Below are 25,046 nucleotides of genomic sequence, written 5' to 3' on the forward strand. Positions count from 1 at the left end.
CCCTCACCGCCAATTTGACTTCCTCATTAGTTTTGCTTTACAGGAGGTTGCAAAAGGTGATCACATGACCCTACAACTGTCATAAATACATGGCAGCTGCCCAACATCTGAATTTTATCACATGACCACGGGGATGCTGCAACAGTTGTAAGAATGAAAAACGGTCATACGTCACATTTTTCATGGCCATTATAACTTCAAACGGTCACTAAACAAATAGTTGTAAGTCGAGGACAACCTGTATCTCCTGACTAGATTTGGATGGGGACCAACACGGTAGCACGCTTCCAGGTTTTTACCGTATATAATAATAATAATAATAATAATAATAATAATAATAATAATAATAATAATAATAATAAGTTGGAAGTGACCTTGGAGGTCATCTAGTCCAACCCCCTGCTAAGGCAGGAAACCCTATACCATTTCAGACAAATGGCTGGCCAGTCTCTTCTTAAAAACCTCTAGTGTTGGAGCATTCACCACTTCTGGAGGCAGGTTGTTCCACTGGTTAGTTGTTCTGTCAGGAAGTTTCTCTTTAGTTCTAGGTTGCTTCTCTCCTTGACTAGTTTCCATCCATTGCTTCTTTCATTCTATTTATGGCATGAAATTGGGAATCATGATGGAATCGTAACTGGCTGACCAGCAGCACTCAACATGTCATCTTCAATGGAACTAAATATATGTGGAGGGAAGCATACAGGGGCGTACCCCAAGGCTCTGTCTTAGGCCTAGTACTCTTCAATATCTTCATAAATGATTAAGACGAAGGGAGAGAAGGGGGGAATAGCCAAACCTGGAACATTGGGCCCTTTAGAGCAAAATGCAATTCAGTGGTGAAAAAAAAGGGGGTTTTACACTTTGGCATGAAAAACTAAATGCGCATCTATAGAAGAGGTTGTATTTTTCTCAACAGCAGTAGTAACTGTTGGTCACAATAACAAAAGATACTGAGATTCTAGAAAGAGTGCAGTAAGGAGCAACAAAGATATTTAGCGGACTGGATGCTAAAACATCTTATGAGCTGGTTGGAGGAAGTGGATATGTCTAATTTCACGCAGAGAAGGACTAAGGGTGACTTGATAGCAGTATTTGAGGGGCTGAGGCATTAAGAGGGGGGTCCACCTATTCCCCAAAGTGCCTGAGCGCACTAAAAGAAGTAACAGAAGGGAGACTTATCCCACTAAGAATTAAGGGGAAAGTTCCTGTCCGTGAAACCAATTAATCAGTGGAACAGTTTGTGAGTGCTCCACCCGTGGAGGTTCTTAGGAGGAGACTGGACAGCCATTTGTCCAGACTGGTGCAAGATCTTTGCTCGGAGAGCTCCAACTCTTAGTCTGTATTTATGTTTGAACTTCCTACACTTCTAGGGCTCAGCATGGAGCTAATCTTTGTAAAATAAGTAGCATCATCACTTTTCACTGTTTCCCTTGGCTCAGTTGCAAAGGCCGGTCGCCGGGAGGCGAAACCGAGCGGAGAGCAGATAAATGAGCGAAAACCTCTCGCAGAGACGCCAAAGGCAGAGACGGGACAAGCGTGACTTTCGGCCTCCTATCGCGAGATGTCGGTCAGATAGGCGGCATTTGCGACTAGAAAACGGCGTCGGTGGTGCAGGTGAGAGGAGTTGCAGCCATCGAGTACTGCATTGCTAGAAAGGATGGGAGGCGAGGAGAAGATCAGAGCAACTTCCTCTTCCGGGTCACTCAAGGGAAGGAAAAAGGCTTGCGGGGAGGGGCGGGGCTCTTGAGCTCTTCCCGGGGTCGAAGCAGCGGCTGGCAGGTGAGTTGAGGGGCGGCTCGGAGGAGAAGCCGGGAGCGAGTCGGGCTGCTCGGTTCGGACGTTGCCAGCCGCTCCACGTTCACGAGGGTCGCCGCATCCCCGCTTGTGACTTTCCCAGCCAGCTTCTCCCAAGCAAAATCCCCGGAGAGGCTGGCAGGAGGTTGCGAGTCGCAGCCACGTGAAATTCCCTCGAACGACCCAGAGCGACTCGCTGAAGAGCTGCAGAGGAACAGCCCCCCTCCTGCCCCGCAGCCCCCCCTCTTGGCGCAGCCCCGTTCCCACGTTCCCCTCTCGCTGCTGGGGAGGGTCAGCCTGCCAGTGCCTGGAGGGGAGGAGGAGGAGGGGGAGGACGGGGGGAGCTCTGGGCTGGGAGGGAGCGAGGCTGGAGGGGAGGGCGGGGACCCTGCGAGGAGGAGGAGCTGAATGGCGTCTGGAAGGCGGGTGAGGGAGAGCCGAGAGGCGTCCAGGTGGGCTTGGCCAATGGGCTGCCCTGTCCAGGTGGGCTTCCTTTGAGATGGAGCCCCTGAATCTGCCTCTCTTAGGTGCTCAGATTCCCTCTCTGGTGACTGCTGCGCCCCTGTTTCTCTCTGCTCATATCAGTGAACAGCCCTGTCTGTGGAGGTTTTCCAATTTAAATGTTAGTTCTTTTATGAGTTCTTTAATCTACCCTGAAAAAGAAGTTTTCCACTGTTTTTTACAAACAGCTTTCCAAAGAGATCAAGAGGGTTCTGTGATAATATTCAGAAAGATGAACAGAATTTCAGGTCAAGGGACGGGCCTGGAAGCTCCAATAACTGCCTGCAGGGCATTTGGGGGAACAGAGACTGGTGTGCAGAAGAGCCAGTTTATTGGTTGGGCTGCAGAGAGGCTTCAGTTGTTGGACTAAAATGTTGCATGGAGAGTTGTTTAGATGATGGCACTCTTTCAAAATTGGAGGGGCTGTCACATATAAGAGGGGATTGACCTTTGCACCAAACTGTCGTAGACCAGAACAAGAAGTAACAGATGAGACTTATCAAAAAGAGATCCAAGCTAGAATAAGGAGAAATTTCCTATCAGTGAGAATAATTATGAAACAGCTTGTCTCCAGATGTTGTGGGTGTTTCATCACTGGAGGTTTTTAAGAAGATATTGGACGGCCATTTGTCCAGAATGATATAGGTTTCCTACTTAAATGGGATTGGACTAGAAGACCTCCGAGGTCCCTTTCTACTCTCGTTATTCTCTTGTGGACCTGCTTCTTTTCTTAGCAACAATATCAGACTGAAACTGCCACTATTTTTCTCGGGGATTTTTATTTTTTTATTTCTCTTTATAGCTAACAAGCATGGGCACCCCATACGTGTATTAACAAGGTTCAACTGTGCTTAAGCCAGCTATTAAAAAATAGCTCTTGAAGACCTTTCAGGAAGTTCAGTCGAATAAGTAGTCCACATTTACCACTTCTTCACTGAGCCTTTGATTATGAATATGCAGGAAAAGGGTGTTGCACCAATTCAGATGCTGCCAATTGTATCTTTATTTATTTATTTTTATTTTATTTGTTTTTTATAAACCGCCCTTCTCCCGAGGGACTCGGGGCGGTGTACAGAATAAGGTGGGCATACAGAATGAACAATAGTGAAAAAAAACAATAGTAAAATACAAACTGGGACCCCAATTAGAGCTATCAGGCCAGGCCGGACTGCTGGAACAGGTAAGTTTTTAATTCGCGTCGGAAGGTGCGGAGGTCGGGGGCCATCCGGATTTCGGTTGGTAAGCTGTTCCAGAGGGCTGGCGCACCCACTGAGAATGCCCTCCCCCTGGGGGCCACCAGCCGACATTCCTTGAGCGGTGGCACCCTGAGGAGGCCCTCTCTGTGGGAGCGCACAGGACGGTGGGGTGCTGACATTGGCAGAAGATGCTCCCGTAGGTAGTCCGGACCCATGCCATGTAGGGCTTTGTATGTCATTGTTAGCACCTTGAACTTCACACGGAAGGCAACCGGAAGCCAGTGCAGCGCACGGAGGAGAGGTGTGACATGGGAGCATCGGGAGGCTCCCAAGAGTGTCCGTGCCGCTGCACTTTGCACCAGTTGAAGCTTCCGAGTGGATCTCAAGGGCAGCCCCATGTAGAGAGCGTTACAATAGTCTAGGCGAGAGGTCACAAGAGCATGGGTGACTGTACGTAAGGCATCCAGGTCCAGATAAGGCCGTAATTGGCGAACTAGTCGAACCCGGGAGAAGGCCCCCTTGGTCACAGCTCCTATGTGATCTTCCAGGGAGAGCTGCGAGTCAAGGAGGACACCCAGGTTGCGGGCCCTATCAACGGGGTAGTAACTTGTCCCCGATGTTAAGGGATGGGATGTTCTGAGTATCCTGGCTTGCCGGCACGTACAGCCATTCAGTCTTGTCCGGGTTCAGTTGAAGCCTGTTCCTCCCCATCCATTCCCGGACTGCTTTCAGGCAGCGGGACATCACGTCGAGGGCATCACTGATGTTGTTTGGAGTTGAGATGAAAAGCTGGGTGTCATCAGCATACTGATGGTACCCTACTCCAAAGCTGCGAATGATCTCGCCCAGCGGTTTCATGTAGATGTTGAACAGGAGAGGCGAGAGGACCGACCCCTGAGGGACTCCGCAAGCGAGAACCGTGCCTCCCACTCCCAGTCCCCTGAGGCGTCGCAGCAAGATACCATGGTCGATGGTATCGAAAGCCGCCGAGAGGTCTAATAAGACTAGGACAGAGGAATGGCCCCTGTCCCGGGCTCTCCAGAGATCATTTATCAGAGCGACCAATGCCGTCTCCGTGCTGTAGCCCGGCCTGAAGCCCGATTGGTACGGGTCTAGATAAACCGCTTCATCCAGGATCTGAGGGAGTTGGTGCGCCACCACGCTCTCAACAACCTTCGCAAGGAAGCGAAGATTGGAGACTGGACGAAAGTTATTCAATGAGGATGGGTCCAAGGTGGGCTTCTTGAGGAGAGGTCTCACCACCGCCTCTTTCAAGGCGGTGGGGAAGTGACCCTCACTCAAAGAAGCGGAGATGACCGCCAGGAACCAGCCTCGTGTCCCCTCTCGAGCTGCATATGCCAGCCAGGAAGGGCACGGGTCCAGTAAGCATGTGGAGGAGCTCAACCTCCTCATAATCCTGTCCACTTCCTTAGGAGTCACAGGATCAAATTCCTCCCAGATGACGTCGACAAGACTGTCCATGCCTTGTTCTTCCAGCTCAGCCCAGTTGGAGTCCAGGCCGGTTCGGATCCGAGCAATTTTATCCAGCAGATATTGACCGAACTCCTCGGCTCGACCCTGCAAGGGTTCCTCCCTCACCTTTTGGTTCAGTAGGGAGCGAGTCACCCTGAACAAGGCAGCCGGGCGATTATCTGCGGACGCGATGAGGGTGGAAAAGTAGTTGGATTTTGCCACCCTTATCGCAGCGAGATAAGACCTGGTGAGGATTCTTAATCGCAATCGGTCGGATTCGGATCAACTGGATCTCCAACGGCTCTCTAGGCCCCGTCTCCGACGCTTCATCTCCCGGAGCTCCGCGGTGAACCATGGGGCTCGCTGGGATCTGCGCCGGGTCAGAGGCCGCAAGGGTACAACTCGGTCCAGAGCCTCCGTGGCTGCCTTTTCCCAGGCTTCCACTAAGGCATCCGCCGAGCTGTGAGCAGGGAGTGCATGTGCGTCCCCAAGCGCTGCCTGGAACCTATCAGGGTCCATTAGGCGCCTAGGGCGGTACCATCTGGTTGGCACCGCGCACCCACGGCGGGGGGTGGCAAAGGGGAAGTCTAGCCGCACGAGGTGATGATCGGTCCATGACGGGCATAACAGTCGTGGCACCCCCACCGATATCATCGCACCACCGTCCAGACAAGAACACCAAGTCTGGGGTGTGGCCTCTCTCATGAGTCGGTCCAGAAATTATTTGCGACAGGTCCATGGCTGCCATGGAAGCCATGAACTCCCGAGCCAGATCGGACGATCCTCCCAGGGACGGTAGGTTAAAGTCGCCCAAGACCATGAGTCTTGGGAATTCAACCACCAACCCTGAGAGGACATCGAGTAGCTCGGGCAGGGCTGCCGCTGCACGATTAGGTGGTAGGTATGCCAGCAGCAGGCCCAACTGCGCCCCCGGGCCGTATCTCAGTAGGAGAGACTCACACCCGACCATCTGAGGGACGGTGATCTCTCGCGGGCTAAGGGATTCCCTGATGATAACTGCCACTCCCCCGCCCCTCCCATGGGTCCGAGGCTGGTGCAGCACCTGGAAACCTGGCGGGCAGAGGTCAACCAGAGGGACACCACCCTCTTGGCCCAGCCAGGTTTCCGTGATGCAAGCCAGGTCCGCGTGCTCGCTCTCCACTAGGTCACGAACAAGGTGTGCCTTGTTAGCTACGGACCTGCCATTCAAGTAGACCAGCCTTAGCATAGGAGGCTGCACACCTTCGCTCCCGGGTCCTCCGGGGAAGTACAGAGGGTCGGAGCGTCTCACCGCTTGTACAGAGCGGAGATGACACTCCCGGTGACGATACGGCCCTCTGTTTGTGCACCTTCTGCCGTTCCCCACCATCCTGGGAATAGGATGTTCGTCAGTACGCCATTGGTTATTGTCGGCGACTGGTCCTCGTTTCTCACCATCGCGAATGGTCGTAGGCCTGGCCTGCGTTATGGTACCCGGAAGGCCTGCCTTCCCCGAGCAGCCATACTCTTTTCCCACCCCCCTCCCTAACCCGACAAAAAACTTAACAAGAAACTTAACCAGGGGCCTCTTGTTGGTCTTGTGATGGAGGCCCCTGACCCTGCCTGGCCATCTCTCAGAGGCCCAATGGTCGGGCCCGTCATCGAGGTTTGATGTATTGAAGGCAGGACGAACCCAGGAGAGGGGGGAACTCCTGAGGGCAAGTAGATCTATGCAAGAGTATTGAAGACGCATAGGGTGCATTGGGGAGCATTGTGAAGGCGGTCCCCTGGGTGGAGCATTAGAAGGAGGGTCTAGTCGGGTAGGTGGGTATCTGGACCGTCACCCAGCCACTGCCACTTGGTTGGGTGAACCCCAGAAGCAGGCCACTCCCCATCCTCTCACGATGGGCTTGTGATTCTGCTTCTGGGGGTGGTCCAGGACCCACTCTGGGTGAAGCATACCCCATAGAGCTCTCACCTCTATGGGGCTGCAGGTGTAGGACAGGCCACTCTGCCACCGTGGCTTGCACCCAGGCCCATCATGTCCTGTGGGGCGAGGGAGGGCAGGGGGGTTCGGAGCTGGTGGAGGCCAGATGTTGATGGCCTCGGTGGTGTAGTCGCCGTCATCTCCAACGGTCAGCTGCATCCTGGCGCCTTTAGGGGTGTTGATCGGCACGGAGATACCGTCGGCACCTAGGGTGCGGGCCGGGAACGCCACGCCGCATCTAGTGGTGCTGCCGTCGAGGGGTTTTCGGTGAGTTGGTTGACCGGGGCCTGGAGAAGTTTAGCGCCGCTGTCAAGGCCCCTCGGTGGTGGTCGATCGGGTCCGCATAGCCGGTCTGCGGCATCTCCTTGATCCCAGGGAGATGCCGCCGTTGTTCAGGAGCAGGCCAGGAGGTCGAAGCAGGGCAACGACTCCGGTCCTGCTCAGGGCGGTTGCTGCTACTGTCTCTTCCGCCGCCTAGCTGATCCATTTGATCCGCGGGGTCTTTCCTGATCATCCCTGGCGCCGCTGTTGCCCAGGGAGGCATAATAGGGAGCCGAGGGTGGAGGCACCGGCCCCACTCCGGATGGCTGCAGCAGTTGCAGCGGCTCGGGGGTGGGTTAGAGGCACCCCATCGCCACTGCCCCCGCCGGTGTTCGGGCCCGTGGGGAGATGACAGGCTAGGGCCCCGCGGGGTACTCGCCGTCGCCGCTGCCGACGATGCCGCCGCCTCCGCTACCCAGCTGGTCCGCAGCGCCTCCGTTGGTCGCTTGGGGACGCCGCCGGAGTCGAACAGATGGGGGGGCTGGGGCAGGGCAGAGATGTTGCCGCCGTCGCCCGGGAGCCGGTCAGGGGGCCGGGGCAGAGCAGAGCCTCCGGCCCCGCCTGGATGGCTGAGATGGTTGTCGTGGTCCAGGGGCGGGCTTGGAGAGGCCCTGCCGCCACCGACACCGTCGCTGCCGGTTCCCTGAATAGGCGACCCGACTGGGAAAGAAGAGTCGTCGCTGCCGCCGCTGTCATCCACGCCGCCGGCGCCTCCGCCGCACAGCTGATCCGCGGAGACACCGCTGCCGCCCGGGAGCCGATCAGGGGGCCGGGGCAGAGCAGAGCCTCCGGCCCCTCCTGGATGCGTGCCCAGGGCCAGGGGGCGGGCCTGGGGAAGCCCTGCCGCCACTGCCATCGTGGCTGCCGGCTCCCAGACTAGGCGACCGAACTGGAGCTGGGGAGTCGTCGCCATCGCCGCTGTAGTCGCCGCTGTAGTCCTCGCCGCCGGCGTCTCCGCCGCACAGCTGATCCGCGGAGACACCGCTGCCGCCCGGGAGCCGATCAGGGGGCCGGGGCAGAGCAGAGCCTCCGGCCCCTCCTGGATGCGTGCCCAGGGCCAGGGGGCGGGCCTGGGGAAGCCCTGCCGCCACTGCCATCGTGGCTGCCGGCTCCCAGACTAGGCGACCGAACTGGAGCTGGGGAGTCGTCGCCATCGCCGCTGTAGTCGCCGCTGTAGTCCTCGCCGCCGGCGTCTCCGCCGCACAGCTGATCCGCGGAGACGCCGCTGCCGCCCGGGAGCCGATCAGGAGCCGATCAGGGGGCCGGGGCAGAGCAGAGCCTCCGGCCCCTCCTGGATGCCTGCCAAGGGCCAGGGGGCGGGCCTGGGGAAGCCCTGCCGCCACTGCCATCGTGGCTGCCGGCTCCCCGAATAGGCGACCGAGCTGGAGCTTGGAAGTCATCGCCATCGCCGCTGTAGGCGCCTCCGCCGCACAGCTGATCCGCGGAGACGCCGCCCCTGCCCGGCAGCATGAACAGAGGTAGAGGCAGGGCAGAGGCGCTGGCCCCCGTTTATAACGGTTGCCAACGGCCCAGGTGGCGAGGCGGAGATGTCCCGGCACCCCTGCAGCTGTTTCGGGAGGCAGCGGGCGGTACCATTGCCCAGCTCATCTGCCCGAATTTCTGGCCCCACCCCAGGGGTCCGCTGACATCCCTGTGGGGCTCCTGGGGGGACGCCTTACCGTTGGGGGCTACGGAGCTCTCCCCAGCGCGTCCGCCATCTTTGGAGCCGGAAAAAAAAATGGTGGCTGCAGTATCCCACATTCATGATCCCCATTTGTGACTTCCCAGCTAGCTTCTTACAAGCAGAATAAATGGTTATACAGTCATGTGAAATAGCCTTTAACAACCTATGTTGACTTGTTTAACAACTATAGAGGAACTGATATAAGTTGGCACTATCATGCTAATGTCAAGCTTAATGATCAGGCTGCTTAATGACACAGATATCACTCACAATTCCTGTCATTAAGTGAGGAGTACTACAATTGGGATGTCAGCAGAGAGATTGTGGAGAGTAGTATTTGCCCTTATTTGTAGCCAAGGTCTTCCATGTGCAAATCTTGCACATCATTTCATCTGTTAAAGCCCCCACACCTCGAAAAATTAGCTCAGAAGGTATGACAGTAATCTTTTTTTTTCAGGATGAAAACATGAATTTCCCACATAGATATAATTATAGGTATGTGTATTTATATTACTCTTTCCATATATCTGGAATTGTATAATCCTCCAGACTTCCAGATATATTTTGTGATAACCCATAGTGCTTTGAGTTTATGATTGATGCAAGTCAAGGGAATTTCATGATTGAATGGATATTTGAACTTGGAACTTTGGAATCTCCAATGAATCATACTTAGTGTAAGAGGTTAGCTTTGTGGTATGTTTGCTTTTTAAAAGTAATGTATATTTTTTCCTTTTTTTCACATCTGCAAGCATTGTATAAACAATTAAAGTTACACTTTTCTTTGAATCTTATAGATGAAGAGGATGGCAATAAGAGGACTCTGAAGAAGTGAGAATAACTTTTGAAAAGGAAAGCAAATCAAGCCAGAAATAAAAATATTTTCCATTTCCTTCAGAAAATTACACAATTCTCCCATACCAGCAGGCGAAAGGCAAGAGAAAATCAAGAAGAGATTTCAACCTGGAAATAGTAGTGTATGCGGAACACAAGGATACGTTACATGACAAGGCGAAGAGGATCATTTTTCCGTTTAGAAAAAGTGGGAAATATCTGGAAGTCAGTGGGGAAGAAAAAGTCAATTGGACACTCAAATAGGGCAGACAGTAATGCAGAATTCCCAATGGAAGGAAGAAAACAGTAGGTGAAATCAAAGCACCACTAAACAAGGGACCACACACATTTTTTACTTTCTCCAGCACATCAGTGGTGGAAGAGCTCCACAGATCTCACTATTGTGGTATAAAGCACAGATTGCAAAAGCATAGCTGATTATGTACAAGAGGATCCAAACTGAAAAAAAGGCGTACAAATGCTACTAATGTAACAAAATCTTTGGTCAGAATATCTCCCTTGTGGTTCATAAAAGGACTCAGACAGGACAGATTCCCTGTAAGTGCTCTCAATGTGGTAAATGCTTTACCAAGCAAAGTAACTCACACAGGAGAGAAACCATAGGACTGTCCAGTTTGTGAGAAAAGTTTCACTGAAAATTACTACCTGGTGGAACACCAGATGACTCACACCAGAGAGAAACCCTTTGAGTGTCCTGATTGTGGGAAAGGTTTCAGTTGGAATTCCCACCTGGTGAGACATCAGAGGACTCACATAGGAGAAAAACCCGTTGAATGTTCTGATTGTGGGAAACATTTCAGTCACAAATCAGGCCTGGTGAGACATCAGAGGTCTTACACAGGAGAGAAACCCTTTGAATGTCCTGTTTGTGGGAAATGTTTCCGTTTCAGTTCCAGCCTGGTGATACATCAGAGGATACACACTGGAGAGAAACCCTTTGAATGTCCAATTTGTGGAAAAAGTTTCATTGCAAATTCTGACCTGGTGAAACACCAGAGGACTCACACAGGAGAGAAACCCTTTGAATGTCCTGTTTGTGGGAAATGTTTCAGTTTCAGTTCCAGCCTGGTGACACATCAGAGGATACACACTGGAGAGAAACCCTTTGAATGTCCAGTGTGTGGGAAAAGCTTTATTACAAATTCCGGCCTAATAAACCACCAGAGTACTCACACAGGAGAGAAACCCTTTGAATGTCCTGAATGTGGGAAAGGTTTCAAAAAGAATTCCAATCTGGTGACACACCAGAGGATTCACACCGGAGAGAAACCATATGAGTGTCTAATTTGTGGCAAACATTTCATTGCAAATTCTGTCCTGGTGAAACACCAGAGGACTCACACAGGAGAGAAACCCTTTGAATGTCCTGATTGTGGGAAATGTTTCAGTCAGAATTCCAGTCTGGTGACACACCAGAGGACTCACACAGGAGAGAAACCCTTTGAATGTTCTGATTGTGGGAAACATTTCAGTCAGAAATCAAGCCTGGTGAGACATCAGAGGTCTCACACAGGAGAGAAACCCTTTGAATGTCCTGTTTGTGGGAAATGTTTCCGTTTCAGTTCCAGCCTGGTGACACATCAAAGGATACACACTGGAGAGAAACCCTTTGAATGTCCAATTTGTGGAAAAAGTTTCATTGCAAATTCTGACCTGGTGAAACACCAGAGGACTCACACAGGAGAGAAACCCTTTGAATGTCCTGTTTGTGGGAAATGTTTCAGTTTCAGTTCCAGCCTGGTGACACACCAGAGGACTCACAGAGGAGAGAAACCGCACGGGTGTCCTGAATGTGGGAAAAGGTTCACTCGGAATTCATACCTGGTGAGACACCAGAGGATTCACATAGGGGAGAAACCCTTTGAATGTCCTGAATGTGGGAAACGTTTCATTGCAAATTCTGATCTGGTGAAACACACGGGAGAGAAACCCTTTGAATGTCCAGATTGTGGGAAATGTTACAGCCACAGTTCCAGTCTGGTGAAATACCAGAGGACTCACACAGGACAGAAACCCTTTGAATGTCCTGAATGTGGGAAAGGTTTCAAAAAGAATTCCCATCTGGTGAGACACCAGAGGACTCACACAGGAGAGAAACTCTTTGAATGTCCTGATTGTGGGAAATGTTTCAGTCAGAATTCCAGTCTGGTGACACACCAGAGGACTCACACAGGAGAGAAACCCTTTGAATGTTCTGATTGTGGGAAACATTTCAGTCAGAAATCAAGCCTGGTGAGACATCAGAGGTCTCACACAGGAGAGAAACCCTTTGAATGTCCTGTTTGTGGGAAATGTTTCCGTTTCAGTTCCAGCCTGGTGACACATCAAAGGATACACACTGGAGAGAAACCCTTTGAATGTCCAATTTGTGGAAAAAGTTTCATTGCAAATTCTGACCTGGTGAAACACCAGAGGACTCACACAGGAGAGAAACCCTTTGAATGTCCTGTTTGTGGGAAATGTTTCAGTTTCAGTTCCAGCCTGGTGACACACCAGAGGACTCACAGAGGAGAGAAACCGCACGGGTGTCCTGAATGTGGGAAAAGGTTCACTCGGAATTCATACCTGGTGAGACACCAGAGGATTCACATAGGGGAGAAACCCTTTGAATGTCCTGAATGTGGGAAACGTTTCATTGCAAATTCTGATCTGGTGAAACACACGGGAGAGAAACCCTTTGAATGTCCAGATTGTGGGAAATGTTACAGCCACAGTTCCAGTCTGGTGAAATACCAGAGGACTCACACAGGACAGAAACCCTTTGAATGTCCTGAATGTGGGAAAGGTTTCAAAAAGAATTCCCATCTGGTGAGACACCAGAGGACTCACACAGGAGAGAAACTCTTTGAATGTCCTGATTGTGGGAAATGTTACAGCCACAGTTCCAGTCTGGTGACACACCAGAGGACTCACAGGAGAGAAACCATATGAGTGTCCAGTTTGTGGGAAAAGCTTTATTACAAATTCCGACCTAATAAACCACCAGAGGACTCACACAGGAGAGAAATCCTTTGAATGTCCTGAATGTGGGAAAGGTTTCAAAAAGAATTCCCATCTGGTGACACACCGGAGGATTCAGACAGGAAAGAAACCCTTTGAATTTCCTGATTGTGGGAAATGTTTCAGTCAGAATTCCTACGTGATGCTCCACCAGAGGACTCACAAAGGAGAGAAACCCATTGAATGTCCTGAATGCGGGAAAGGTTTCAGTCAAAATTCGCACCTGTTGATACACCAGAGGACTCACACAGGAGAGAAACCGCATGGGTGTCCAGAGTGTGGGAAAAGTTTCAGTTACACCAGAGGACTCGTACAGGAGAGAAACCATAATAGTATCCAGATTTTGGAAAAGATTTCAGTATTCGGTCTAAGCTTATACATCATGTATCAAATGAGGGAGAAACATTTGAAATGTCCAATCTGTGAACAATTCTTCAGGCGTAAATCATCTCTTATTTCACACAAAGAAGTGCACATGAAGCAAATGATGAGTTTAGAGAAATCTTGAATTTCATTTCTGATTTTCCGTTGAGAGTACCGGTGAGAAATTGACTACTTCAATTCTGGCCTGATTCTTTTTAGTTAAAAGATCTCAGCATTAGACCTGAAGGTGGAGCAAACAAATATGGAAAAGATTAGTTTGATATAGACTTAACTACCTATTTCTGATTATCAGCAGTACTTTCTGGATGTTTCTGTTTGCAGAAGTTGTGAAATTCTCCGTCTAGTGTACAGTTAGTCTTTGGGATACAATTGTAATGGAACCTACCAATTATAATTGGGATCCTGCCTTGTTTATCCACCCTTACCCCTGCTGTTCCTGATGCAGCTGTGAAATGAATGTGTAAGTCATTAAACACTGGCTACCTCACTGTTGGGGGAAACTCTTGGTAGTCCTGGTAATACTTGATTTACAACTGTAATTTAGCCTGCAGTTAGAGTCGTAAATGAAGAGGGTCATTAATGGGTCATCACACAGTGTGCCTAATTTTATCACCTATTTTGTGGCAGCACAGAAGGAAGTGCACATGAGGCAAACATTGATGAGTTTGGAGAAGGCTTGAATTTCATTCCTGATTTCCCATTGGGAGTATAGAAATTCTGGCTTGATTCTTTTTAGTCAATATATTTTAGGATTAGACCTGTAGGCACAGAGAGAAAAAATGGAAATTGTTAGCTTGATAAAGGCTAATGACCTGTTTCTGATTATCAGCAGATGTTTCTGGATGTTTCCTTTCATAGAACTTGTGGAATTCCTCAAACAGGTTTTTGTGTGTTGTTTTTTGTATGTTGATTATGAAAATCCAACATACGGAGCTTCAGCCGCCTTTGTTGTGCTCCAGATTTTGATCCCCACATTTTCCCGGCCAGCATACCAGTAGTCTTCAATTTACAAGTGTAATGGGGCCTGTCAGTTACGGTTGCACATTGCTCTGCTTCCCAAACCTTGGTTCCCCCGGGGCTTTTCCTCCCTTACCCCTGACCTCTCCCCCACAGTATTTGGGGGGCTGCCACAAAAAAGGCGGGGTCAAATTATTCTCCAAAGCAGCAGGCATGCTCACCTGACCAATATTTATTTATTTATTTATTTATTTATTTTATTGGATTTATATACCGCCCTTTCCCAAAGGACTCAGGGCGGTTTACAGGATACTAAAACAGTGATACAAAAATTAAAAAGCAATTAAAAAGAATTAAATTTGATCCCTAAGAATAAAAACGAATTAAAAAAAAAGTTTAATCTTTTTTAATTTGGTTTTTAACTTTTGTATGGTTGGTTTTAATTCCCCTGTAAACCGCCCTGAGTCCTGAGGGAAAGGGCGGTATATAAATGTAATAAAATAAAATAAATATAAAATAAAATAAAACCCCAATTAAAACTAAGAACTCTCAACAGTGAATGGCGAACCTTTTAGAGACCGAGTGCCCAAACCGCAACCCGTCGAGTGCCGGGTGCCGGGTGGGCGTGGCCCATTGGGTGGGTTGGGCAATTGGTTGGGTGTGGCTGTGTTGGTAACGGCAGACTGGGCGGGACTAAAAAGTTCATTCAATTCCAACTTGGCAAGATCTTTTTTTCCCCCGTGAGAAGTTGAAATTGATTGATTGAACCTTTGGGGGGGGGTTTGCACATGGCGGATGCCTAAAGCAAAAAGGGTTTATAAAACCTATCTGAAGGCCTAGGACTGGGGCAACGGCGCATGTGCCCACAGAGAGGGCTCTGCATGCCACCTGTGGCAAGCGTGCCATAGGTTCGCCACCATGGGACTAAAGGATCTGTAATGTCCCTTCCAGTTCTATTCTGATTGATTGATTGATTGATTGATTGAATTAAGTGCAGAGCAGAAATAAATACTAATTGAATTTTAATATATAGACACATTAAAACTGACACAAGGAAACTAGCAGAATAACACCCCCCCCCCAAAAAATAACCCTATTTTTACAATAATAATGGACCCCACAAAACGTACTAACACCATGTGGCTAACAAAATCGAGTGAAATGAAACACAACCCCAAAGGCAGAGGAGCTGCTACACAGGGCCAGGCCAGAAGCCACCAGTGCCCAATCAGAGGAACACTCCCATTTCCTGAAAAGGAAAGTCTGAAGCTCAGATTGAAAGACAAAAAAAAGATCCGTTATCTGGAGAGTAAGGGGGAGCCCATTGCAAAGAGGTTGGACTGGATCTTGAAAGCTGCAGCCTTGAATTTGCTGTTGGAGCGGCAGGAAGAGGTCAAATGGGTAGGTTCTGTGGGGAGAAAGAAGATCCAAGTTGGTGTAATGGTGAAGGCACCAGGGTAGAGACTGGGAAATGCTCAGTTCCAGTCCCGCCTTGCATGCTAAGCTATCTGTGCAACATTAAGCAATCCTACCAGGCCTATGCCTGACCAGGAAAGGAGGAATCCACTTGACTGACTTGAAGGCATCAAAAACAAATGTCCGGTGTAAGGCTCAGGGGTGCTGGATGAAAAGCCACGAGTTCTAATTCAGTCTTAGCTTGGGGGTGAAGACTCCTTCCAGGAGCTACGGAATATTGAGAAGCAAAAAGTACGTCTCGGGAGGTAGGCAGGCTGTCTGGGGGACATTTACCCTGTAAATTACACAATGCCACACAGGAAGTGCTTTGTATGCCATCATGAGTTCTTGAATGAAAAGGGAATCAATAAAATATACGTTGGGGTTATTTTATTCCAGATTCCTCCATGCAACAGAGCTCAGAGCCAATAGCTGAAATGGCCAATATCACCATCCATACCTTATTAGACCTGCATTAAAAATGGCAGTGCAAGGTGTCCCTCTAAATTCTAAAAAGTTTAGCCTGGTGATCAGTCGGCCATGCGCTTTGGTGGGATATCCTATTCTTCCCTTTTGTTTTTAAAAATGTAGTTTGGAAACATTTCTTCTACCATATATAGACAATCAGCCGCGCTTTCATAGGTCCCGTTTTCTAGGCCCTGCTGCAGATTTTTCCCTCTCTGTGACCTAATGGAGGCTGCCGTGCAAGGAAATTTACAGATGCACGTGGCATTTAGCATTTAATAAATGTAAAATTTCCTCCTTCAGAAATGAAGCTTCATGGTGGGTTGTCTTGGATGCAGCCCTGACAGGCAGGAGTGTAGATGCCCCTCCTATAGCGTCTCACCTGATGGTGCTTTCCTGTCCTAAGTCCTTGGGAGCCACAGGAATATCAGTGATAAACGTTTTGGGGCGTAGAGACATTTTGATCTCCAGTGAGAGTCACCCCTAAAAATGGGCCGGAATCTTTACATCGGCTTTCTGCTAACTCGCGCCATGTAAGGGTTTTGCCCAAGGTGCCTGCCTGGGAATAATCTACCTCCTCTGGAAATTGGGAAGGCTGCTCAGAGCAATTCAGCCCTCTAGCGAGATTTAGGCTCTGCAAGAATGAAGACAAAAAGATATTACAGGTAGTCCTTGACATACAACCACAACTGAGGCCAAAATTTCCGTTGCTAAGCAAGACAGTCGTTGAGTGAGTTTTGCTCCATTTTATGATGTTTTTTGCACTTAAGTGAATCTGACTTCCCCATGACGTCTGCTTGTCAGAAGGTTGTAAAAGGTGATCACAGGACCCTACAACTGTCATAAATACATGGCAGGTGCCAAACATCTGAATTTTATCACATGACCACGGGGATGCTGCAACAGTTGTAAGAATGAAAAGTGGTCACGTTTTTCATGGTCATTATAATTTCAAGCGGTCACTATACACAGTTGTAAGTTGAGGACAACCTGCATCTCCTGACTAGATGTGGATGGGAACCAATATGGTGGCATGATTCCAGGTTTGTACCATATTTCATTATTCTAAATTATTAAGATGAAGGGAGAGAAGTGGGGAATAGCCAAACCTAGAACACTGGGCCCTTTAGAGCAAAATGCAATTCAGTGGTGGAAAAAAAATAAGGTTTTACACTTAAGGCATGAAAAACTAAACACACATCTATATAAGGGGTTGGATATATCCCAACAGCAATAACTGTGAGGGATCTAGGACTGCCAGTGGACAATCACCTAAGTAGGAGCTAGCAATGCAATGCAGCTGCAGAAAAAATGAGTGCAGTCCTACTCCATCTCCAGAAGGATAGTATCAAGATCACATGAAGCGTTAGTAATGAATTACTGCTGCACTTAGAATACTGCATCCAGGTTTGGTCAGGATACAAAAAGATGTTGAGACTCTAGAAAGAGTGCAGAAAAGAGCAACAAAGATATTTAGACTATGTTATGCCTAGCAATGACTTTGGTGAGTTATGAGCTCGAATTTTCTAATGAAACTTTTCACACAATCTAGTCACTTATACAGATTCTCATCTGTGTGAGTCCTCTGGTGGCAAACCAGGCTGGAATTGTATCTGAAACATTTCCCACAAATTGGACATACGGTTTCTCTCCTGTGTGAGGTGGTTAACCATGCTGGAATTGTGAATGAAAGTTTTCCTACAAACTGGACACTCATACGGTTTTTCTCCCATGTGAGTCCTCTGGTGACTTGTAAGCTGAAATTTTCTAATGAAACTTTTCCCACAATCAGGACACTCATATGATTTCTCTCCTATATGACTCCTCTGGTAGTTCACTAGATAGGAATTGTAACTGAAACTTTTCCCACAATCAGGACATTCAAAAGGCTTCTCTGTGTGAGTCCTCTGGTGGTTCACCAGGCTGCAGTACTGACTAAAACTTTTCCCACAAATAGGACATTCAAAAGGTTTCTCCCCTGTATGTATTTTTTGGTGTTTCACCAGGGTGGAATTCTGATTGAAACTTTTCCCACATTCTGGACACTCATACATTTCCTCTCATTTGTGATTTCTCTGGTGTATCATCAGTTCATAATTCTGGTTGAAACTTTTCCCACAAACTGGACATTCATACGGTTTCTCTCCTGTCTGCTTTCTCTGGTGTATCGCCAGTTCATAATTCTGACTGAAACTTTTCCCACAATCAGAGCATTCAAAGGGTTTCTCCCTGGTGTGATGTATCACCAAGTGGGAGCAATTATGTGGCTATACTACTTTGTGGGTCCTTCCATAAACCACAAGGGAGCTGTTCTGACAAAGGCTTTTGACATCTTCAGAGTACTTATATGTCTTTTCTCCAAAGTGGATCCTTTTGCTCATACTCATCTATGATTTGAAATCTGCACCTTTCTGACGATATGCTTATCAGTGGAGCTTTTCCACCACTGATATTCTTGAGGATGTCAAAATTATGTGTCATTCCTTGTTTGGTTGAAGCTACTGTTTTTTTGCTCCCAGGGCGAGGCCTGCATTACTGTCTGCTTGACGTGGCTTCCCTAATGATCTTTTTCTCCCAAATATCTTTTAGATATTTCCCTATTTATTTGAATGGAAAAATAATCTCCCTTGACCTATCTATCTATCTATCTATCTATCATCTATCTATCTATCTATCTATCTATCTATCTATCTATCTATCTATCTATCTATCTATCTATCGGATTTGTATGCCGCCCTTTCTCCCAGAGGACTCAGGGCGGCTAACAACGATAAAAACACAAAATACAAACATTAAAAGTTATTAAATCAAATTATCCCATAAATAGTCCAATTAAAAACACAATAAAACAAAATTAAGAAAACCTCCCTTCCATCAGTCCAGGTCGGCCTGTTGAAAAAGCCATGTTTTAAGGTCGCGATGAAAGGAAGGGAGATATGGGGCCATCCGGAGCTCCAAGAGGAGTTGATTCCAAAGGGCAGGTGCCCCCCCGGAGAAGGCCCTCCCCCTGGTGGTCGCCAGTCGACATTGTCTGGCCTACGGCACCCTGACGAGGCCCTCCCTGTGTGAGCGCACAGGCGTTCCTGGCAGCTGATGGTCCTGCAAATATCCCGGAACTAAGCCATGTAGGGCTTTATAGGTAAGAACCAGCACCTTAAATCTCACCCAGAGGACAACCAGTAACCAATGCAGCTCACGCAGGAGGGGTGTAATATGGGAGTATCGGGATGCTCCCATCACAACCCTTATCCTTCAGTTCCACATACTCTACTTTTTCCAGTTTGATGTTGCTTGTTATTCTCAGTTGTCTGTAGTGGTCTTATTACCATCCTCTTTGTCTGTAAAATTCAAATAAAAGTGTAACTTTTGTTTATAAAATGGTTGCAGAAGACGTCAAATGAAAAAATATATAAGTAAAAAGCAAGCATGCCACAATGCTGAAATAGCCTCTTACATTAAGATTCATTTGATACATTGAAGATTATCGAGATCAAAGTTCAAATATCCATTCAATCATGAAATAAACTTGTTGACTTGGGTCAACAACAAATTCTTAGCATTACAATTATTGGATAGAATCTCAGTAATTAAATTAAATGTTTTATCCAAGATGATTTTTCAGTTTCAGACTTTGCCAATACTTGTAATTGATACTCCATTTATACAATGGCAGATGGAGACCTCTAAGTCTAAAGGAAGAAAGCAAGAATTAAATATAAATTATTGCTGGACGCTAAGGAGAGGAAGGGTTTCGGTTTACCAGATTTAAAATGGTACTTTGATGATTTTTTGTTTTGTCTGGCAAAAAGAGTAGGCGACTCTGGAAAATAGGAGTTTACTTGAGTTAGAGGGCCATGAAGTAAGATTATGATGGCACAGCTATTTATGGTAGGATAAGTTTGGCGGGTCGAATCCTGAGTGCCGCGTAGCAGAGTGAGCGCCTGTTACTCGTCCCAGCTTCTGCCAACCTAGCAGTTCGAAAGCAGGTAAAAATGCAAGTAGAAAAATAGAGACCACTACGGTGGGAAGGTAACAGCGTTCCGTGCGCCTTTGGCGTCTAGTCATGCCGGCCACGTGACCACGGAAGACGTCCTCGGACAAGCGCTGGCTCTTCGGCTTTGAAACGGAGATGAGCACCGGCCCCTAGAGTCGGAAACGACTAGCACGCGTGTGCGGGGGGAACCTTTACCTTTTAAGATTAAAGCAAATATTGATTATATTAATCACTTGGTTAGAAATACCATCCCAGGAATTTGGAAGAAAGATAAAATAAAAGTTCTCTAGGAAGATGCCTCTTTGGGTGTCTCCCCAGGAACTTTTTTTAAAGAAAAAAAAATGGTGGCGAGTTGAGATAGTTGGACTTATAGTCAAATAATGTCTTTCCTCCAAGGTCTCTTCCAACCCTAACTCTATATTCTAGTTGATTCTCTCCTTCTACGCTGTGGAGGAAACCAAATCGCTCGATTTGCTCCCAGCTTCTCCTCCGACCTGTCTGCAACTCACCACCCAGCTGATGCTTTGATCCTTGGAAGAGCCAGAGCTCCTCCCATGAAAAGGAAATTCCTCTGTGCTTCTCCTCACCTCCCAGCCTTTCTAGCAATCAGTACTTTGTGGCTTTAACTCCTTTAAGTTCAACCACAGATAGCGGTATTGTATTATTGGCTTTCGAGTCACTGTTGCTGCTGATCTGACCACCACCACCCCTCGCCATAGGAGGCCGAAAAAGAGGCTTCTCCCGTCACCACCTAAAGCAGACATGTCAAACACAAGGCCCCGGGGGCCAGATCCGGCCCGCGAAGTGGTTTCATGTGGCCCACAAAGCCTTCCTGGAAACAGTGAGGGAACGGCCCCCACTGCCTTGGCACTTGCCCCAGTCCCATCTCCTTCTGCCAGAGACCCCCAGATCTGTCCCACTCCTGCCCAGGCCCCCATAGGCACCCTTGATGCGAACGATGTAGAGCTGGCCACGCCCACCCAGCAGGCCATACGCACTCTAGCCACGCCCACCCAGTAGGCCACGCCCACCCTGGCCATACCCACCCAGCCCCTTGAGGGCAACTGCAATGCTGATGCGGCCCTCAATGAAATTGAGTTTGACACCCCTGACCTAAAGCATTTGCAAGTTGTTTTCACTGATTACATGAAGTGTGAAATGTGACGCTACTTAGCTTGTGAAGATTAGCTGAGTCCTGAAAGTTCATGAAGTTATTACAGAGTTACAGAATAAAAGTTAGAAGGGACCAAATGTCCAAGCAGGAGACCCTATTCCATTCCGGACAAATGGCTGTTGAATCTCTTCTTAAACACCCCACTGATGGACCACCCAGAACTTCTAGAGGCAAGCCATTCCACTTTTTCTAAGGACAGGAACTTTCTCCTTGATTCTAGAGTGGATCTGTTTTTGATCAGCCTATCTGCTTGTTCTTGTCCTGCTCTCAGGTGCTTTGGAGAATACGCTGACACCCTCTTTTTTGTGTCAGCCCCTCAAATATTGAAAGACTGATATCAGGTCAACCCTAGTCCTTCCATGTGTTAGAATAGAAATATCCAATAATAATAATAATAATAATAATAATAATAATAATAATAATAATAACAAGAAGAAGAAGAAGGAAGAAGAAGAAGGAAGAAGAAGAAGAAGAAGAAGAAGAAGAAGAAGAAGAAGAAGAAGAAGAAGAAGAAGAAGAAGAAGAAGAAGAAGAAGAAGAAGAAGTAGTAGTAGTAGTAGTTGGAAGGGACCTTGGAGGTCATCTAGTCCAACCCCCTGCTAAGGCAGGAAACCCTATACCATTTCAGAAAAATGGCTGTCCAGTCTCTTCTTAAAAGCTTCCAGTGTTGGAGCATTCACCACTCCTGGAGGCAGGTTGTTCCACTGGTTAGTTGTTCTAACTGTCAGGAAGTTTCTCCTTAGTTCTAGGTTGCTTCTCTCCTTGACTAGTTTCCATCCATTGCTTCTTGTCCTGCCTTCAGGTGCTTTGGAGAATAGCTTGACTCCCTCTTCTTTGTGGCAGCCCCAGAGATATTGGAACACTGCTATCATGTCCCCCCTTGTCCTTCTCTTCATTAAACTAAAGGTAAAGGTAAAGGTTCCCCCGCACATGCGTGCTAGTCGTTTCCGACTCTAGGGGCCGGTGCTCATCTCCGTTTCAAAGCCGAAGATCCAGCGCTCGTCCGAGGACGTCTCCGTGGTCATGTGGCCGGCATGACTAGACGCCAAAGACGCACGGAACGCTGTTACCTTCCCACCGTAGCGGTCCCTATTTTTCTACTTGCATTTTTACATGCTTTCGAACTGCTAGGTTGGCAGAAGCTGGGACGAGTAACAGGCGCTCACTCTGCTACGCGGCACTCAGGATTCGACCCGCCAAACTGCCGACCTTCAGATCGACAAGCTCAGCGTCCTAACTACACATACCCAATTCCAGCAACCGTTCCCTATATGTTTTAGCCTCCAGTCCCCCAATCATCTTTGTTGCTCTTCTCTGTACCCTTTCTAGAGTCTCAACATCTTTTTTACATCGTGGTGATCAAAACTGGATGCAGTATTCCACGTGTGGCCTTACCAAGGCATTGTAAAGTGGTGTTAGTACTTCATGTGATCTTGATTCTATCCCTCTGTTAATGCAGCCTAGCACTGTGTTGGCTTTTTTGGCAGCTGCAGCACACTGCTGGCTCATATTGAAGTGATTGTCTACTAGGACTCCGAGATCCCTCTCACAGTTACTACTATTGAGCAAGGTACCACCTATACTATACCTGTGCATTTGATTTTTCCTGCCTAAATGCAGAACCTTACTTTTTTCATCACTGAATTTCATTTTGTTAGATAGTGCAGTTCCTGGAACCGTTCATATATTTTAGAGTTCCACAACCTCTTCTATAAATGTGCATTTAGTTTTTCTTGCCTAAGCGTAAAACCTTATTTTTCTCATCACTGAATTACATTTTGCTGGAAAGGGCCCAAGGCTCACATGTGTCAATATCCTTTTTGATATTGGGCTTATCTTCTAAAGTAGAGGTGTCAAACTGGCAGCCCCCAGGTTGGATGCATCACATGCAGGCCAAGCCCCCCTGGCTCTGCAGGAGCAAAAAAATGTCACGTAACGCAATAGAGTTTGGTACCCATGTTCTAAAGTGTTGGGTGTCAAATTGGTGTCATCTGCAAATTTGATGAGTTCCCTTTCAATCTCTTCATCTAAGTCAGCAGTGTCATACCAAAGCCGTGCCCACCGCATTGCTGGCAATGCAAAAAGAGTCGCAATAAGTTATTCTTATTCTTATTCTTATTCTTATTATTATTATTATTATTAATTGAACTTATATACCACGCTTCTCCTGTAGGACCCAGGGCGGTTCACAAGGCAATTAAAACAACATTACAATACAAAAAGTTAATAACAATTAAAATAGATTAAATTATCCTTGATTAAAAATCTAAAAACCCTATAACTCTGATTAGAAACCCAATTACAATATGTTGCGATACGTCACGTGATGTGATGAGTTTGACACTCGTGATCTAAGCCATGTATGAACAAATTGGATATTCAAGATGTGGTATTCAAACTTTTGTCCCAAAGATGCTTTTCAAAACACAACTGGACTTTCGTAGTTTTTTTCCTTTGAAAATGTTTAGCTTCTCATCCAAGAAGCTTCTACAGCTTTCTCAAAAGTTCTTCAAGGAAAAAAAACGAGGAAGTCCAGTTGCCCTTTGAAAAACACCTTGGGACAGCCATGGATGATTGAGAATCTGCATAGATGTTCAAGCTGTTATAAAGAAATTTTAGGAATCGGGAGAAGTCAAGGACAAAAAAAGAGGATTGGAAGGCCAAGGCAACTTTCAAATTCTTTTTTTTTATTAAAGAGTTTTACAAAAACAAAATTTTACAATATATCCCCAAATCCCTCCCACCCCAAACCCCCCCACTTCTCCCCCCCACTTCCCAGAGCTAAATACAGGATTATAGTTAAAATAATCATATTCTAAATAAAAATTATGCATAATATACAATTAACCAAATTCATAATGCGCTTTAACTCTCTTTTAACATAACTACCAACAACGTACCAATAACAATATCCCACTAAAATCTACTCATAAGCTAAATGATACTTTTTAGTCCCATATTTATTTTGAATTTTCTTCCAACTTTCAAATTCTGATGAGAAATTCCTTTGAGAGATCGGAGGAAACCCACCAAGGACCTAGCTCAGCATCCGCCAACTTCCTCGGGAGGCGTAGTTGACCTTTCCACGGTCTGAAGAACCTCGATCAGAAATGGCCTTTGTGGATGGGTAGCAGCCAAGACACCACACTTGCAGAAGGGGGAAGAAGGTGATTTTTGGGGCTTCCCTTTTGCGGGGCTGCGAGTGGAGCACTTTGGCATTGCTCGGCTGCGCCCCAGTCGCCCCCTCCCCGCAGCGGCTTCCACGAAGGGGTTAAACGCAGCGAGCTTCTCTCTGGCGCCTAGAGAGGAGGCCGGAAACGGAAATAAGGCTGTGGGAGTGCACTCTCCGGCCCCTCCCTCCACTTTTCCCGCTCTCCCGGCCTTTCTTACGGCGGCGCTGCGGAGGTTCCCCTCGCGGGGAGGGTCGCTGAAAGGGCGCCAGGTGGGCGAGGAGGCTCCGAGAGGGGGAGGGCAATCAGGAGGGGGGAATCCCCGGGGGGGGGAAGGGGAGGGGGGATTCCTGGGAGAGCCAGGTGGGTTTCCCCCAGTTGCGCCCCCTCCCCTTCCGAGTCTCCGCCTTTCCTCGCGGGCTTTTCTGCTCCGTGGGAAGCGCTGCGCCTTCGCTTCTCCTCCTCCTGGGTTGCGGCTTCCGCGAACGGCTCTCCGATCCCCTCCAGGTCCTTCCCCCGAGCCCCCCTCCTGCCCCGCAGCCCCCCCTCTTGGCGCAGCCCGGCTCCCCGCCTGGGGGCTCCCGGGGATTCCCGGAAGGTTGGGCACCCCCGTTCCCACGTTCCCCTCTCGCTGCTGGGGAGGGTCAGCCTGCCAGT

At 48.2% G+C, this 25,046-nt stretch overlaps 2 protein-coding genes across 4 annotated transcripts in view; both read left to right on the forward strand.

Annotated features, from left to right (window-relative positions):
* The window catches only part of LOC310634739 (uncharacterized protein), a gene marked incomplete at its 3' end in the record, with an annotated part of 39,378 nt that extends 18,578 nt beyond the window's left edge, over positions 1–20,800 (forward strand). The window contains exons 4-6 of the mRNA XM_083353274.1: positions 11,209–12,022; positions 15,389–15,532; positions 20,765–20,800. Coding sequence (XP_083209400.1) covers positions 11,209–12,022; positions 15,389–15,532; positions 20,765–20,800 — 994 coding nt within the window. The remainder of the gene's footprint in view (positions 1–11,208; positions 12,023–15,388; positions 15,533–20,764) is intronic.
* The window catches only part of LOC310636861 (uncharacterized protein), a 422,701-nt gene that overhangs the window by 386,128 nt on the left and 11,527 nt on the right, over positions 1–25,046 (forward strand). The gene's annotated exons all lie outside the window — the stretch shown is intronic.

This window comes from Vipera ursinii (assembly GCF_947247035.1).
Source record: "Vipera ursinii genome assembly, chromosome: 2".
In the NCBI taxonomy this organism is placed as follows: Eukaryota; Metazoa; Chordata; class Lepidosauria; order Squamata; family Viperidae; genus Vipera; species Vipera ursinii.